Source organism: Seriola aureovittata, chromosome 1, assembly GCF_021018895.1.
Source record: "Seriola aureovittata isolate HTS-2021-v1 ecotype China chromosome 1, ASM2101889v1, whole genome shotgun sequence".
Taxonomy (NCBI): domain Eukaryota; kingdom Metazoa; phylum Chordata; class Actinopteri; order Carangiformes; family Carangidae; genus Seriola; species Seriola aureovittata.
The window spans coordinates 4,481,921-4,495,525 of record NC_079364.1 but is presented as its reverse complement, the minus strand read 5'-3'; the positions used below and the strand labels follow the sequence as shown (position 1 = coordinate 4,495,525).

General features: G+C 43.9%; 2 protein-coding genes and 1 long non-coding RNA gene across 12 annotated transcripts in view; 1 reads left to right on the top strand and 2 right to left on the bottom strand.

Moving 5' to 3' along the window:
- The window catches only part of nav2a (neuron navigator 2a), a 223,625-nt gene extending 215,859 nt beyond the window's left edge, over positions 1-7,766 (top strand). For all 10 annotated transcript variants that reach the window (XM_056376044.1, XM_056376017.1, XM_056376035.1 and 7 more), the window contains 12 exons: positions 89-242; positions 390-570; positions 750-850; positions 953-1,048; positions 1,163-1,340; positions 1,593-1,828; positions 2,358-2,509; positions 2,828-2,899; positions 3,026-3,222; positions 3,316-3,434; positions 4,218-4,418; positions 4,750-7,766. In XM_056376044.1, the coding sequence (XP_056232019.1) occupies positions 89-242; positions 390-570; positions 750-850; positions 953-1,048; positions 1,163-1,340; positions 1,593-1,828; positions 2,358-2,509; positions 2,828-2,899; positions 3,026-3,222; positions 3,316-3,434; positions 4,218-4,418; positions 4,750-4,875 (1,813 nt within the window). In that variant the 3' untranslated portion in view covers positions 4,876-7,766. The remainder of the gene's footprint in view (positions 1-88; positions 243-389; positions 571-749; positions 851-952; positions 1,049-1,162; positions 1,341-1,592; positions 1,829-2,357; positions 2,510-2,827; positions 2,900-3,025; positions 3,223-3,315; positions 3,435-4,217; positions 4,419-4,749) is intronic.
- Positions 725-1,618, bottom strand: LOC130169400 (uncharacterized). The gene is made up of 4 exons (XR_008827831.1): positions 1,497-1,618; positions 1,174-1,300; positions 906-1,057; positions 725-823 (listed from the first exon to the last, which is right to left on the bottom strand). It is a non-coding gene; the product is annotated as an uncharacterized LOC130169400 (long non-coding RNA).
- A 55-nt stretch (positions 7,767-7,821) lies between the features above and the next one.
- Positions 7,822-11,245, bottom strand: dbx1a (developing brain homeobox 1a). The gene is made up of 4 exons (XM_056376085.1): positions 10,646-11,245; positions 10,446-10,547; positions 8,663-8,865; positions 7,822-8,525 (listed from the first exon to the last, which is right to left on the bottom strand). The coding sequence occupies exons 1-4, from the start codon at positions 11,010-11,012 to the stop codon at positions 8,238-8,240; spliced, it is 960 nt and encodes a 319-aa protein (XP_056232060.1). The 5' UTR covers positions 11,013-11,245; the 3' UTR covers positions 7,822-8,237.
- Between the last annotated feature and the right edge of the window lie 2,360 nt (positions 11,246-13,605).

Sequence of the window (13,605 nt, the reverse complement as noted above, 5' to 3'; positions counted from 1 at the left end):
CTGTATGTCATTGTGTGACCATTTTTATCCTACACAACAAACTCTGCTTGAATAACAATATTTCATGTCACTAAATTATGTTGCACAGATTGTCAGAGTGTTTGGACAGCGAGGCGGAGACGGTGATGCAGCTGCGGAGTGAGCTCAGGGAGAAGGAGATGAAGCTGACAGACATCCGCCTGGAAGCTCTCAGCTCCGCCCATCAGCTGGACCAGCTCCGGGAGGCCATGAACCGCATGCAGGTCTGCGCACACACACACACAAAGCACTCACAGACAGATACTATAGTTGACTGCTAAACTGCTAAAGCTCTGTGGTAACACTTTAAACAATGATACAAACACATGGGATCATTTTTTCCTCAATTTTTCTTTTGTGTGTGTTTGTAGGTGGAGATCGAGAAACTGAAGGCGGAGAACGACCGTCTGAAGTTGGAGAACCAGGGCAGCAGAACAGGGTCCCAGGCCTCCATCTCATCTTCTCCTCCCCCTCACACAAACAGCCAGGCGCCGGGACCTGGGCTGTCCCAGCAGAGCCTCAACCTCACCACCAGTGAGTCCACCAGCCTGGGTAAGACAGAGCCCAATATACAATGTGAATTTACATGCATTAAAGTAACTTTTAAAACATGGAAACAGTCAAGTGATTTAAATCAGCCAGTGACTCAAATATTTAACTAATAAACATGTTAATGGAGAAGTCCTTGGAAATGTAGAAACCTCGTCTAACTCGCTCTTCCCTCCTGTCAGACATGCTGCTGGATGACACTGGCGGAGAGGGAGGGATGAGGAAGGAGGGGAGACACGTCAAGATCGTCGTCAGCCTGGACGAGGACAGGAAGTGGGGAGAGGTGAGACCAGTTTGAAAAATACAAAACTATTGTTTATTGGTTACGATTGTGTTACCTGTCGGCTTCTTGGTTTCTAAAACCAGTCATGCTTTTCAATCGCAGGAGGGCCGGCCACGCCACTTTCTGATTGGCTGCATCGGTGTGAGTGGTAAAACCAAGTGGGATGTTCTGGACGGAGTGGTCCGACGCCTTTTCAAGGTAAACGAGCTATAAACACAGAATCAGATGCTGGTATTATATAGAAACTAATCACAAAGACAAACTTTGAATCCTTTAAAAAGCTGCTAAATGTAGAAACTTTGTGTGTGACAGGAGTACATTACCCACGTGGACCCTGTGAGCCAGCTGGGCCTGAGCTCAGACAGTGTGGAGGGATACAACATCGGAGAAATCCACCGGCACAGCAGCCTCAGCGCCGCCCACACACCCGAGCTGCTGCCCTGCGGCTACCTGGTGGGAGACAGCAACACCATTAGCATCCAGCTCAAAGGTACCGAGGCCTCGTAAAGTCAAGGCTGCAAATGGTTACACTGTGCTGCTGCTTCCAGTCAATGAAGTTATTTGATCTTTAACAGTCTGTTGACTGATAGAAGGATAAAACCAGTTCTAATTTCATTGTGCTGGTAAATCAAAGCAGATATCTTACGTCAGATATTTCCAGAAACTCATCGTCCATCCTCTGCAGATCAGTTTTCTCCTCTGACATGAACATACTGACGTGTGTGTGTGTGTGTCTCTCCAGGTGTGAGCACTGAGAACGTGGACTCGCTGGTGTTCGACACGCTGATCCCGAAGCCGATGCTGCAGCGCTACGTCTCCCTGCTGAAGGAGCACAGACGAGTCATCCTGTCGGGCCCCAGCGGCACGGGGAAGACATACCTGGCCAATCAGCTGTCTCGACACCTGCTGCTGCTGGAGGGCCGACCTCTGACCCCGCACGCTGTTGTCACATTTAACGTGGACCACAAGTCCAGCAAGGTAAACACACAGAACAAAATCAGTATTAGTATGTGTATTAGTGTTGAAATTTAACATCAAAATGGACTGACTTTAATTCTGTTGCAGTTTCTGTTAAATTACAAATTGTCATACTTCGAATGGGAGCCACAACAACTGAAAACAAAAGTCCCTATAAAAATAACTACACACTGTTTTAAATTAAAGGCCGTGGGAAGGTATTATGTTTAAAGGTAAAATTAATTACTATGTTAAAGTTTCCAAAAGTTGATTAATGAGAGAAAGCCATAGTGACTTGACAGGAACGTTCTGCACATTTTTTAAGATTTGAAAAATATATTAAATACAAATTCAAAATGTATGATACAAAATAGTATTTTGACATTAGTAATGTTTTGAGAAAGTAGAGCACCAGATAGATAATTTAACACATCAGGACAAAGAGCTCAATATTGACCTTCTATCCTCTCAACTTTTTGACTCTGTTGCTCCAAGATAAAAAAAATTGCTAATGGTTACATGGTTTTAAATGTTCTCTCTCTCTCTGTAGGAATTGCGTCAGTACCTGTCAGGTTTGGCCGAGCAGTGCAGCGGTGTGCCGGGGGTGGAGAGCCCTCTAGTGGTCATTCTGGACAACCTGCACCATGTCAGCTCCCTGGGAGAGATCTTCAACGGCCTCTTCAACTGCAACTACCAGCACTGGTCAGTTCTCTCTCTCTCTCTCTCTCTCTCACACACACACTCACACACACACACACACTCACACTCTCTCACACACACACACACTCACACTCTCTCACACACACACACACACACACACGTTCGTCTTTATCTAAAAATGAATGTTTGCATGAATGTGGATAGAGTTAACCAAAAGATGTTTCACTTCACTTGTGACTAAATGTTTTTAATTCAAAGTAGAGCCCTGTTAACTCTCTCAACTGTTCTACATCACACATGTCCAGGACTGATTTCAACCAATGAGACACAGTAATATTCAGTGTGTTTCTCTCCTCTCAGCCCCTACATTATTGGCACCATGAGCCAAGCCACGTCGTCTGCCCCCAACCTGCAGCTTCACCACAACTTCAGGTAAACTGCTGCAGATCTCCCCCTCACACTCCTGGCAGCTCAATGTTGAAAGATTCACTTGGTCTAAAACATTTCTGGGAAAGTTTTTAACACTTTGTATGACGTACCTGTGTGTTGTCTGACCAGGTGGGTGCTGTGTGCCAACCACATGGAGCCAGTGAAAGGCTTCCTTGGTCGCTACCTGAGGAGGAAGCTGATCGAGACGGAGATCGGCAGCCGAACGCGCAACATGGAGCTGGTGAAGATCATTGACTGGATCCCGCGGGTTTGGCACCACCTCAACCGCTTCCTGGAGACACACAGCTCCTCTGACGTCACCATCGGTAAGAGGACTTTGCACGACTGATGAAGGGTCAGTTCATTAAAGTCAGCCCAGAAACGGCCGGCGTCTTACCTCTCTGCTCTGTGCTTTGCAGGACCTCGTCTCTTCCTGTCGTGTCCCATGGATGTGGAGGGATCCAGGGTTTGGTTCACTGACCTCTGGAACTACTCCATCATCCCCTACATGCTGGAGGCCGTACGGGAGGGACTGCAGGTAACAACATCACACACAGTTGGTTTGTTTTCCCAAAGAACAGCTGGTCCAGTTTCTGTTGTTGGCTCCGATGTGGGATTTTCACAATATTTTTTATAGGCAACAATAAAACTAATTAATAACGAAACTTGATTTGACGTCCTGAGGGGATGTTTAATCTGAATGGAGGGGAAGTGTAATGAGTTTGAGAATGATGGAATTGTTCAGATTTGCCCTCTCGGAGGACCAAGGTTATGTTCATCAAAGTGAAATGGATTCAATTTGTACTATTAATCTGCGTGTAATTAGCATCTGATTTAATTAGGTGGCAGCTAATTACCACAGTGCAACCTCTGATTGAAGGGGATGCTGAAAGGCAGAGTTCAGTAGAGGAATTTGTCTCTCATCAGCTTAGAGGAGAAACCACTATGTAGTCAAACTGAAATGGAAATACTTTTTTTTTTACTGAGTGAAAAATCTCCACATGAAAAACTTCTCTTGGTATCTGATATTTTTAAAAATGAGAAAAGGTATCTTTAGCTGTTCATGTGTATTTAAAACAAATCTAAAATAAGAAAAACCTCTCAAGAAATTAAACAGCTACAAGCAGCTTTTTAATTAAATCAGAGCAGCTTTCAGTTTTGCCTGTTGTCATTGAGGTTTATATTTTTAAAATGCAGCCCTCCTTTTATACATATGCATTTAAGAGGCAGAGACATCTTCAAACAAAACCTCAGACATCAGACAAATCTGCCTCGGAGCATCTTCTAGTATTTTTCAGTCTCATCTTGTGTGTCTCTGTAGTTGTATGGCCGCAGGGCTGCATGGGAGGACCCGGCTGCTTGGGTGATTGACACCTACCCGTGGTCAGCCACGCCCGCTCCAGCTGATTGGCCCCCGCTGCTGCAGCTCCGCCCAGAGGATGTGGGGTTCGATGGCTACTCTGCCCCGAGAGAAGGAGTCAGGAAAGAGCCCCCACAGAGTGACAGCGACGCAGACCCACTGGTGAGCAAAAAATACACACGAAGAAGAACATCTGTTAGCGAGCATTTAAACTAGGCAGGTCAGTCATGCACAAATACATTGAAACAGAAGAAATTTAAGTCTAAACACCTGTCGTCTCTGTTGTTTCCATAAACTCCCTCGTCAGCGTCCTAGCTTGCAAGCTAATGGACCTTATTAATTTATTTTTGGTCAGAGAGGCAGTTCATATTTTTAATGGAAGATGGAGAGTCAAATAAAATAATCAGAAACTTACAGTCTTTGAAGAGAACAGGTGCTTGTTCCATCTCTGAGTTGTGAAGTCCGATCAGACTGACTCTTGTTTTGCCAACAGATGAACATGCTGATGCGTCTGAAGGAGGCGGCGACGTCGTCGAGCCCGCAGAGCTACGACAGCGACTCCAACAGCAACAGCCACCAGGACGACATCCTGGACTCGTCGCTGGAGTCGACCCTGTGATGCCATCAAAACGCAACACTGGGATCAGTTTTCAGGAGAAACTTTTTATAACAAATGTTCTCGCTCTGAGGACGTCTTGTTCAGAGCATAATTTCATGCCACAAAATCCAGCCACCTTAATTTGGGTGCAGGTAACCCAAATATTTAAAAAGAAAAATAAAGTTAAAATTGCATTTCAGAAAACGGGCAACAAAAGTTTCTACTGCACTGCGCTGTTTTGTTTTGTGTTTTTCTTTTTGTTTTGTTTTTTTCACCGCTGTGGCCCGTGGCTCCTGTCAGGAGCCTGACATCTACTTCAGACAGACAGAATAAAAGCACACAGCCTGTCACTGTTAGTGAGGCATCATCACTACCATCGTCATCCAGCCATCAGCGTACGTAAACACCAGCCAGGAATCCTCTATCCTTCACTGAGCCGCAGCTCCAGCTCATCGGGCTGAGATACTCCTGGTCCTGCCTCGCTGCAGTGCGCCTGCGCTGCCTGCAGATGGCGGTACACACCCTTGTCTCTGGAGCATCAGTGAGCCTGAGCTACAAGCTGCTGAGAGCAGAGATGAGGCTGCAGTGAGTTGGACGGATGAACAGCCAGCCACTTCCTGCTTCTGCTTCTCCTCCTCCTCTGCTGCTGAAGTTGCATGTGTGATTGCTGGAGGAGAAACTAAGTTTAAGAGCCAAGAGCCAAAGTGAGTGTTAAGTCCTGCAGAGTGCCTGCACTCACTTCCCAAAACTCCTCAGAAAGATCATTCATTAAAAAAAAAAAAATAGTAATAAAGAAGATGAGTGTCCACAAAAAATAATTAAGAGAGTACTGTTAAAAATATTTCCTACCAGATACATGTTTTGAGTTAAATTCAGAGCCCTTAGTGGACAAAAAAACGATGAGAACTGGTGTGTTTACAAAAAGGAATTCATGATATAAACATGGTAACAAACACTGGTGGCAACATTGCTTCACCAGAACAATGTCAAACTCTGTGGAAAAACATTTCCAAACTAAAGAAACAAGCAAGACAAGGTCAGTTTAACCAAAAAACCTCACCACAATCCTGCTGATACTGTTTCTCCTGGAGTTGACACATCACACGGCATCAAGGTCCTCAGTGGTTACATCCTGCCTTGTGGCTGAGAAACCATTGTTCCACCAAAAGTAGTTCCTCTGAAATGGAGCACAATAACATAGTGAGTGTGTGCATTTTCTCAGCCAAAGGCACAACTGTAAACACAGACGCCAGTCAAACCTACTGGAAATAAAAAGCTTATCTTATCCAGTAAAAAATCTGCAGCTAATTTTACAGAGCAAAGTAAAATGTCTCTGAAGACCTGGTTCTCAGAAATAACAAAGACTATCAGGAGGAAATGGTGCTGACTGAGAAATTAACATTCACCACGGCTCGATATATCCTTTTAACAGTGTTTGAGATAATGTCCTTTTCTATCTGTGTTGTATCTTTCCGTGTAGTTTCACAAATAACGCCTCGACCACTTCTAAGTTCTCGCTTTAACCCCTCACAATCCTTTGAGATCTCCATGCACGTTGGCCCAAGCAGGCTGTTGTAGCACAACTCTCTTTTGGTGCTGGACTGAATTATAACAAACAATGCCTTACTCTTTTTCGAACAGACTATGTGCATTAGCTGATTCTTTATTTGTCTAAATGGCTGTAAACTTAACAGGGCTCCGAGTCAAGCGGCGGTTGACCTCGCATCATATCAAACACCAATGCTGTGGGATTGAAGAGACGTGAATGAGAAGCAGTACTTTGGGTTTTTAAATTAAATTGTATGCATGTATGAACCCAGTGCTGAGACGCTGGTGTAAATATTTGGACCTCTAGCAGGAAAGAAAAACATATAGATGTGTTTTTCGGTGCTCGAAATCAGAAGCGTTTGCAGGTTGATCGGATGAAGGAAGTTTAAGAAGATGCGCTTATTTTATACCTCATCTCCATCCTTCAACTATGCTTTCGCCACGCTCCTTGTCTGTTCTGATTATGTGATTTGTGATGATCAAAACTGTCATAACAAACATGTTGAACTAATTAAGTAAGAACTAGTGTATATGCTGCTTTGTTTATAATGATATAATTAATCGGAGGTTTAAAGGTATAAAGGTACTTGTGGTTGGATGATAATGTAAAAGTTTTAACATCATTTCTATGGCTTAAAAAAAAATAAAGTTATTGTACTTTTTGTTGTTGTTGGAAACCTCCCAGCCTGCCTTCTGGGAAAGGGCGGGCAGACGTTAAAGCTGGGGTCATGTCGTTCAGCGCGGCTTCCATCACTTTCAGTGTTTTTGTCACCGATGCTATGCAACATTCATTCTGATCTCCAAATGGAAGCCAAAAGCTCGACGTGCATTTGTGTGTCCCCGTCCCCCCCCGGCGCAGACTTCAGCACTGCCGAGACCTAAAGCATGGAACCAGATTTGTGAAGACTTCTTCGGATTTGTGGCAAACGTTCTTTGTCCATATGTGTGTCTGTGTAATTCATAGAGGCTCTCCTGCTACAGTCCTTGTGAGCACAAAGAGGCTGACTGTGTTTGTCTTGTGAAAAGCTCTGAGAGGTGTGGATGTTGTTGAAGCATTTGACCGGTCTGTGTGTTTATTACTCACAAACTCAATGAATGTTTAGCCTTCTTTGCTATGTACATTTTTTATATGTAACATAACTCTGTAAATAATTGGTTATCTTGCAGCATTTTGATGAATTTTTCTAGCTGATTTGTTACAGTACTTGAAGAGGAGTATTTTGTGTACAGTCTCTTTACATCAGAGCAGATTGATGCCGTTTGTCATCACTGGTCTGTCCAGGGCTCGAGAATTAAATCTGATATCACTGTACTAGTCTTAAGTTATTGTGATCCAATAAAATTAATGATTATTTATGATTTAATTATTTCAAACTGTCCATTTTTGTTCTACACAAAACAAACACACGCAGCCATTGGAATTGTTTACAATTTTATTTGGTGTTTATACAAAAAAATGTGAAATAAACATATATACAGCGCATAATACAACATACTTATTAAACAGATTCATATAAATTATTAACGAAATAGCTACATTTTTCAATAAACAACTCTATTCAAGGTCAAGGCAAAAGTAACTCAATATTCTTGGCATAAAATTTCCATACAAAATTGTACAAAATACTGTACAATTGAACAAAGCTGTGCAAAACAGCAAATTGTATCTCAGAAGCAGATCCTGATGAAGCAACAGACTGAAGTGAAACTTAGTTTTTGAACATTGACATTTATGGGGTTTGTCTCTTACAAATCTGGTCACAGTCTCATATAAAAACAGAACGTGGGTTATATCTCTATATTGGCTTTTTTTTTTTTTTTTTTTTTTAAATAAATTAAGATACTGTTATTTCTTCTTCATCTGACTCTGAGAAGTCTGAGTGCTTACTGGAGAGAGAAGGAGAGGAGATGCTGGATCCCGCCGACCTCATTCTCTCTCTACTGAACTCTTCCTCATCCTCCTCCTCTTCCTCGGCTGAGGACTTCTTGCCCACGTCGCTGAGGTCCGGGTGCGGGTTGGCTTTGGTGGGCAGCGTCTGCTCACGGCAGCCACCGGACGAAAGCAGCTCTCGTTCCTTTGAGTTCCTCCACTTCATCCGCCGGTTCTGGAACCAGATTTTCACCTGTGGACAAGGGAAAACGGTGAGTGGAAAGTTCTGCGTCAGGTGCAGTGGAATGCGCAGCAGCGTCTTTATGATCAAATTACGCACGACGTATTGATAATTTTAAGACCACGTGAGCGCTTATGGTTGACTGTTACCTGTGAGTCTTTAAGGCCGAGTTTGGAGGCCAGTTTCTTCCTATCCGGTTTGCTGATGTATTTCTGTTTCTGGAACATTTTCTCCAAGGCCTTGCGCTGCACGTCGGAGAACACCGCCCTCCTCAGCATCCCTCTGCGGGGTTTCCCTCTGGCGGCCAGGGGCCACGAAAATGTCCCGGGGATGGGAACAACGGATGAGGATGCTACAATACAAACACAGAGGAGAAACAGCAACCTATTAGCTTTGTTTACTATGTCGCATCTCAGAAAAACAAATGTTCACAGAGAAGAAATGATCAATACAGCCAGAAAAGGAGCAGCTGGGTGATGGGAAATATCTTACTGCTTTATACATCTAAGACATCAGAGCGGATCTATATGACTATAGTGATGTCTCTGTAAGGCCATACTTTTAAAGCGGTTATTATTGGAAGTTTTCCCCCATGGAACTGTGCAATACGTCTCTGTTTTGAGTGAAATGGCACGAGGTGACTAATTAGCACATTGGCCGGTCCCCAACCGCATTGGTATGGTAAAGAGGTAGCATATCCTTTAAGGAACCCTGTGAGGGCGGATAGAGGAGTTAATAAACCGTGAACGGTAATTGTGTAGTAATGAACTAACGCAGAAAAGACTCTGGACAGGCGGCGAAGGCCATATATTATCGCAACAAAAGGAGATTTACACTTTCAAACTAAACACAACTGCATACCAGAATACTGATGCCCGGAGGGGGGAGTGAAGAGTGGAGGGGAATGGCGCATTTTTTTTTTCTTCATGCCCTCAAATCATTTTCATTAAATGAACACGAAAAGCTATTCAGGGCGCTGGAGTTGTTTTGTTGAGGCATTCAGCTGAGCCCATGAAAAGACTCCATCTCCATTATGATTTGTCTGAATGAAAGCAGGGACTAGCGACTTTATAGACTTTTCTAAGAGATTATTCTTTATCTCAACTCGTTGATTGGCCCGGGTGGAGAATAGAGGAACGTTTAGGGCACAGAGAGAGTGAGGACTGGAGGTCAGTGGTAACCTATCCTATGGGCCGTGCAGCATGCAGGGAAAAACTTTCCCCAGCTGGGACATTCTGGTTGTAGTTTGGCTTTCAAATATTCCCTTTACTCAGAAATCCCACCGCGCAAAACACGTTCCCTTCTCTGCACACTGCTGCCTGGACTTGCCCCTCACTGTAGCTGCCCTGTGGCCGCAGCAGAATCAGGAACAACGACGCGCTATGTGGTCTTGTGAGAATATTGAAAACTCTCAATAGCGCCTAATAGGGAAATTAGTGCATGACTGGTTCACGCCTTTGGCCCGCCTGGTAAAAGTCACTCTCCAGGGTGTGTGGGTGGTTCGCCCGGTGGGAGCTGACCAAATTGGTCACGGTGCTGAAGGCTTTGTTGCCTGCCACAGCGGCCCGGTGGCCCCCCGGGCGCTGTGGGAAAACGTGGGCCGGGAAAATGCCACAACGCCCCCCAATGGGAAGCAGGGGGGGACTATAACTCGCCACCCCGCCTCAAATTTAGAGCGTGACGATTTGGGATAATTGGTTAATTAGGGGGTGGGTGGGTGGGTCCGGCTAGGGGCCAGAGCCAGCAGCCCCCATTAATAAGACAGTGATTTCTTCTTTTCTGGCTGTTTGTCCCTTTTCAGCTTCTATTTTGGTAAAATATGACAGGAGTTCAAAGTGTTTTACATCTAAATGCAATTAGTTCAGACTGAATTCTAAAGGCTAAACAGAGTCTATGAATCTGTGAAGCCAAGTGCGTAAAAGTTATGCCTACCTGGTAAATAAGGCGTCCTGAATATGGGGTGAAAGGTTCCGTCAAAGCAGGGGAAGGGGAAGGTCTTGCAGTGCAGGCTTTGGATTGTGGGGGGTGAGGAGGCTGTGGAGGAACATCACACGTGTTAAAACCATTCCTGAATGAGAAAAATGAATCTAAAGAAACACATGACTGAAGCCGGAGACAGTCTGTCTACTCACCGGTCTTTGGTGAAGGTGCGAGGATGGCGCTCACTCCAAACTTGAGAAAAGTTGGGTCCTTGCTGTTCGGCAGCGACGTTTTCGGCGAGCACGATTCGCGCGTCACCGCGGTGGTGGCCACCGCGCGCTCCACGGGCGCGCAGCTGAAGGAAACGGTAGTGATGGGAGTGGGCAGGGAGCCACTCACTGATGGGACAGTCCGGTTTATGAAGGCGGCGGGACGACTTATCCGCAGCAGGTCCTCCACTAGAAAGCTGGAGTGGGTCGGGAAGGCGGACGGCAGGGTCTGATGGAGCGGCAGAGCCGCGGCGGGGCGGTACAGCCCCGGGTAGAGGGCAGGAGGCGCGATGACGCTTGGGATCATCATGGTCCCGGTTTAAAAAACAGTGTGAAATCTGAAATACTCCTCTTGTCAGTTGGGAGAGAATCAGTCGTGTGAATGGCTGCTAACTCCTCTGGTTTCCTCACTCTGGGGAGAGGAGTTTTATAGCAGCCTGCCCCCCCGGCCCTCCTCTCAGGGCTGACAGCCTCACAATGGGGCTCAACAAAGTTCTCCACATGGGTCGCTTTCATGCCCTATCCCCCGGCCCGCTGATTGGCCAGAGGACGCAATTTATGATTGCATTAGACTTCATAAGCAAGCAACACACAATGTAACGTCCACAAAAGGGGCTCAGTCATCAATTTTGCATGTTGACCACTTTCCTTTCAATTTGTTTTGTTTGGCAGAGGCAAGCGGCCTAATTAAAGAGCAATCTTTGCAGATTCATTCATTATTGGGGACTTTTAATGAGCACTTTAAGAAAGATACTTTATTCTTTTCCTTTCACTGTGTCCTTCTGTTATGCAGGATATAAAAATATACTCGTTAAAATGCTAAATTATTCTTTTATTCTATTTTCAGAGTTGGAAAAACAAACATAGCTACAGGTACATAAACTATCTAATACTATAAACAAAACAACTGAGTAGACTGTTTATTGTTAAATCTACATTCTCTGTTAGTCGCAGATGCGATGCGCAGCATCTCAAATGTAAATCAGTTGTAGGGTTTCATAGGATTCTCAACACTCAATCTGGCCCTCGTCATGGAATAATGTCTTAAACGGATTTCTGCTATCAAAACGCTTTAACAGATGTGTTAAATATCACTCTTTTTGCACAGGCTTCATTCAGTGCGCAGAGCCGCGGCACAGAGCGCACAGGAGAAGTGTGCGGCCTGCGCCGTGCGCTCATGATCCTGTTAACCATGAACTAACTGTCACCCTCAGCTGCGGAGGAGGCGCCCCTCGGCCTTTCTCTCCTTCCCTCACTCGGCTTCAAAAAAAAGCCCAGTGGAATAAAAAAAGCTTTATTTCTAAAGACGGTTTTGTTCTGCTATTTTAACCGGCTGAATAAAAGTGCATCTGTGATTTGATTTAAAACGCATTCATATGAGCGGACACTGAGACCCCATATAAAACTCTTATTAAAGCGACTTGGAGCCTGATAGTCGTGTTCTGTCAGCTTTGCCCCTGAAAACCAGTTAAAGCAGAGTAATCAGGCGAAAACGCATCGAAGTCCAAAAGGGGAAAAAACAACTAATTGTTGCCAGTTTGAAACGCAATTAAAATAAAACCCTTGGATTTAGATTTAAAATCATTCAAGAAACGAAAAAACATTTTAATTTTATTTTTATTAATCTGCATTTTTTTTTCATTCATAGCTTTTATCGTCATGTAGCTCTGGACTTCATATTTTTGGCCTAAAAGTAACATGTTTGGCATCTTTCATTTAATCTTTTTTTACTTAAGGAAAAACACAACTATAAAAAATATATCTCTCTGTGGAGAGTAGCTTTACTGATTATGTACATAATTATTTAATGTTATAAATCTTCTTTTAATATGAAAAACCAAATAAAATTAATTTTGACTGTATTAATATTTTAAATATTTTTATGTTTTGCTCGCAGTGAAATTGTTCAGGCTGTCACACCAGTTAATAAAAAAGTCATGAAGAAGAAAGTCTCGCTGTTAAATAAAAGTGCATGTAAACAAACTTTTACTTAAATACGACACCACAACAGTCCACGTGAGTCCGACTGACTCCTCTGACTGAAGTGAAGCATCATTTGGCATCAGCTCAAATGATGATAAGTAGTTCAGCATCAATCTAATATAAATTGGCCACAATCCGATAATTAAAAAGGGAACGCCTCCGTGAAATGATCCTTTGGAGAGAGTCAGGGCTTATCAGAGGTGCGTCTGCTTTATGAGCGCAGGACGCACAAACAGGCGTTAACACCGCGCTGCGCCACCACAGCTACACCTCCAATAAGTAACGAGACCTTCAATGCTTTTTTATGAGCCCATATTCCTTTACTTGGCTGCCTGAAATCCCCCTTTTGTGAGCGGTAAGCAGATGGTTAGCAGGAAGCATAGGCTGCTCTGGCTGACCGAGACTAATTTCTACGAGCTTTGCAAGCTTGCCACGTCCCCGCTCCTTTACCAGGCCGAGTAAAAACAGCTGGCTGCGGCTGAATTAAAGCCATTAAAAGCACATCTCTGAAATATTACCAACCAACAACAGCCCCACCCCCTGTTAGAGCCCACTGAGGTCCCATCATTGTAGCATGATTATCCTGCAGGGATTCAACATCTCAAGTTAAAATTTACATGGCATTATAGGATAATTTATAGGAGCCTATTTCCCATCACCAATATACGTTTATTACAAATTACAGTGCGTCGGAGTCTAATGCTTAATTTATACAGTTGACTCGGTTTAATTTTATTATTATTATTATTATTATGATAATATTCAATATAGTATTTCTATCATATAGACTATAATATTCATATTATGTTTATGGTACGTTAATACCCCCATAGGGATTACCTACTGATGTTTATCATTTAGGATGTCCCTATAATATCCCTTCAGGCAATAGGATTATTCATATTAATCTGTAGATTACC

Bases quoted from the DNA above. Each gene is read 5' to 3' on its own strand.
- dbx1a (XM_056376085.1), bottom strand. From the start codon at position 11,012: ATGATGATCCCAAGCGTCATCGCGCCTCCTGCCCTCTACCCGGGGCTG. The intron at 8,866-10,445 runs GTAGGCATAACT...TTTGTATTGTAG, and splicing joins CAGGACGCCTTATTTACCAG to CATCCTCATCCGTTGTTCCC. The intron at 8,526-8,662 runs GTAACAGTCAAC...CCTTGTCCACAG, and splicing joins TCGGCCTTAAAGACTCACAG to GTGAAAATCTGGTTCCAGAA.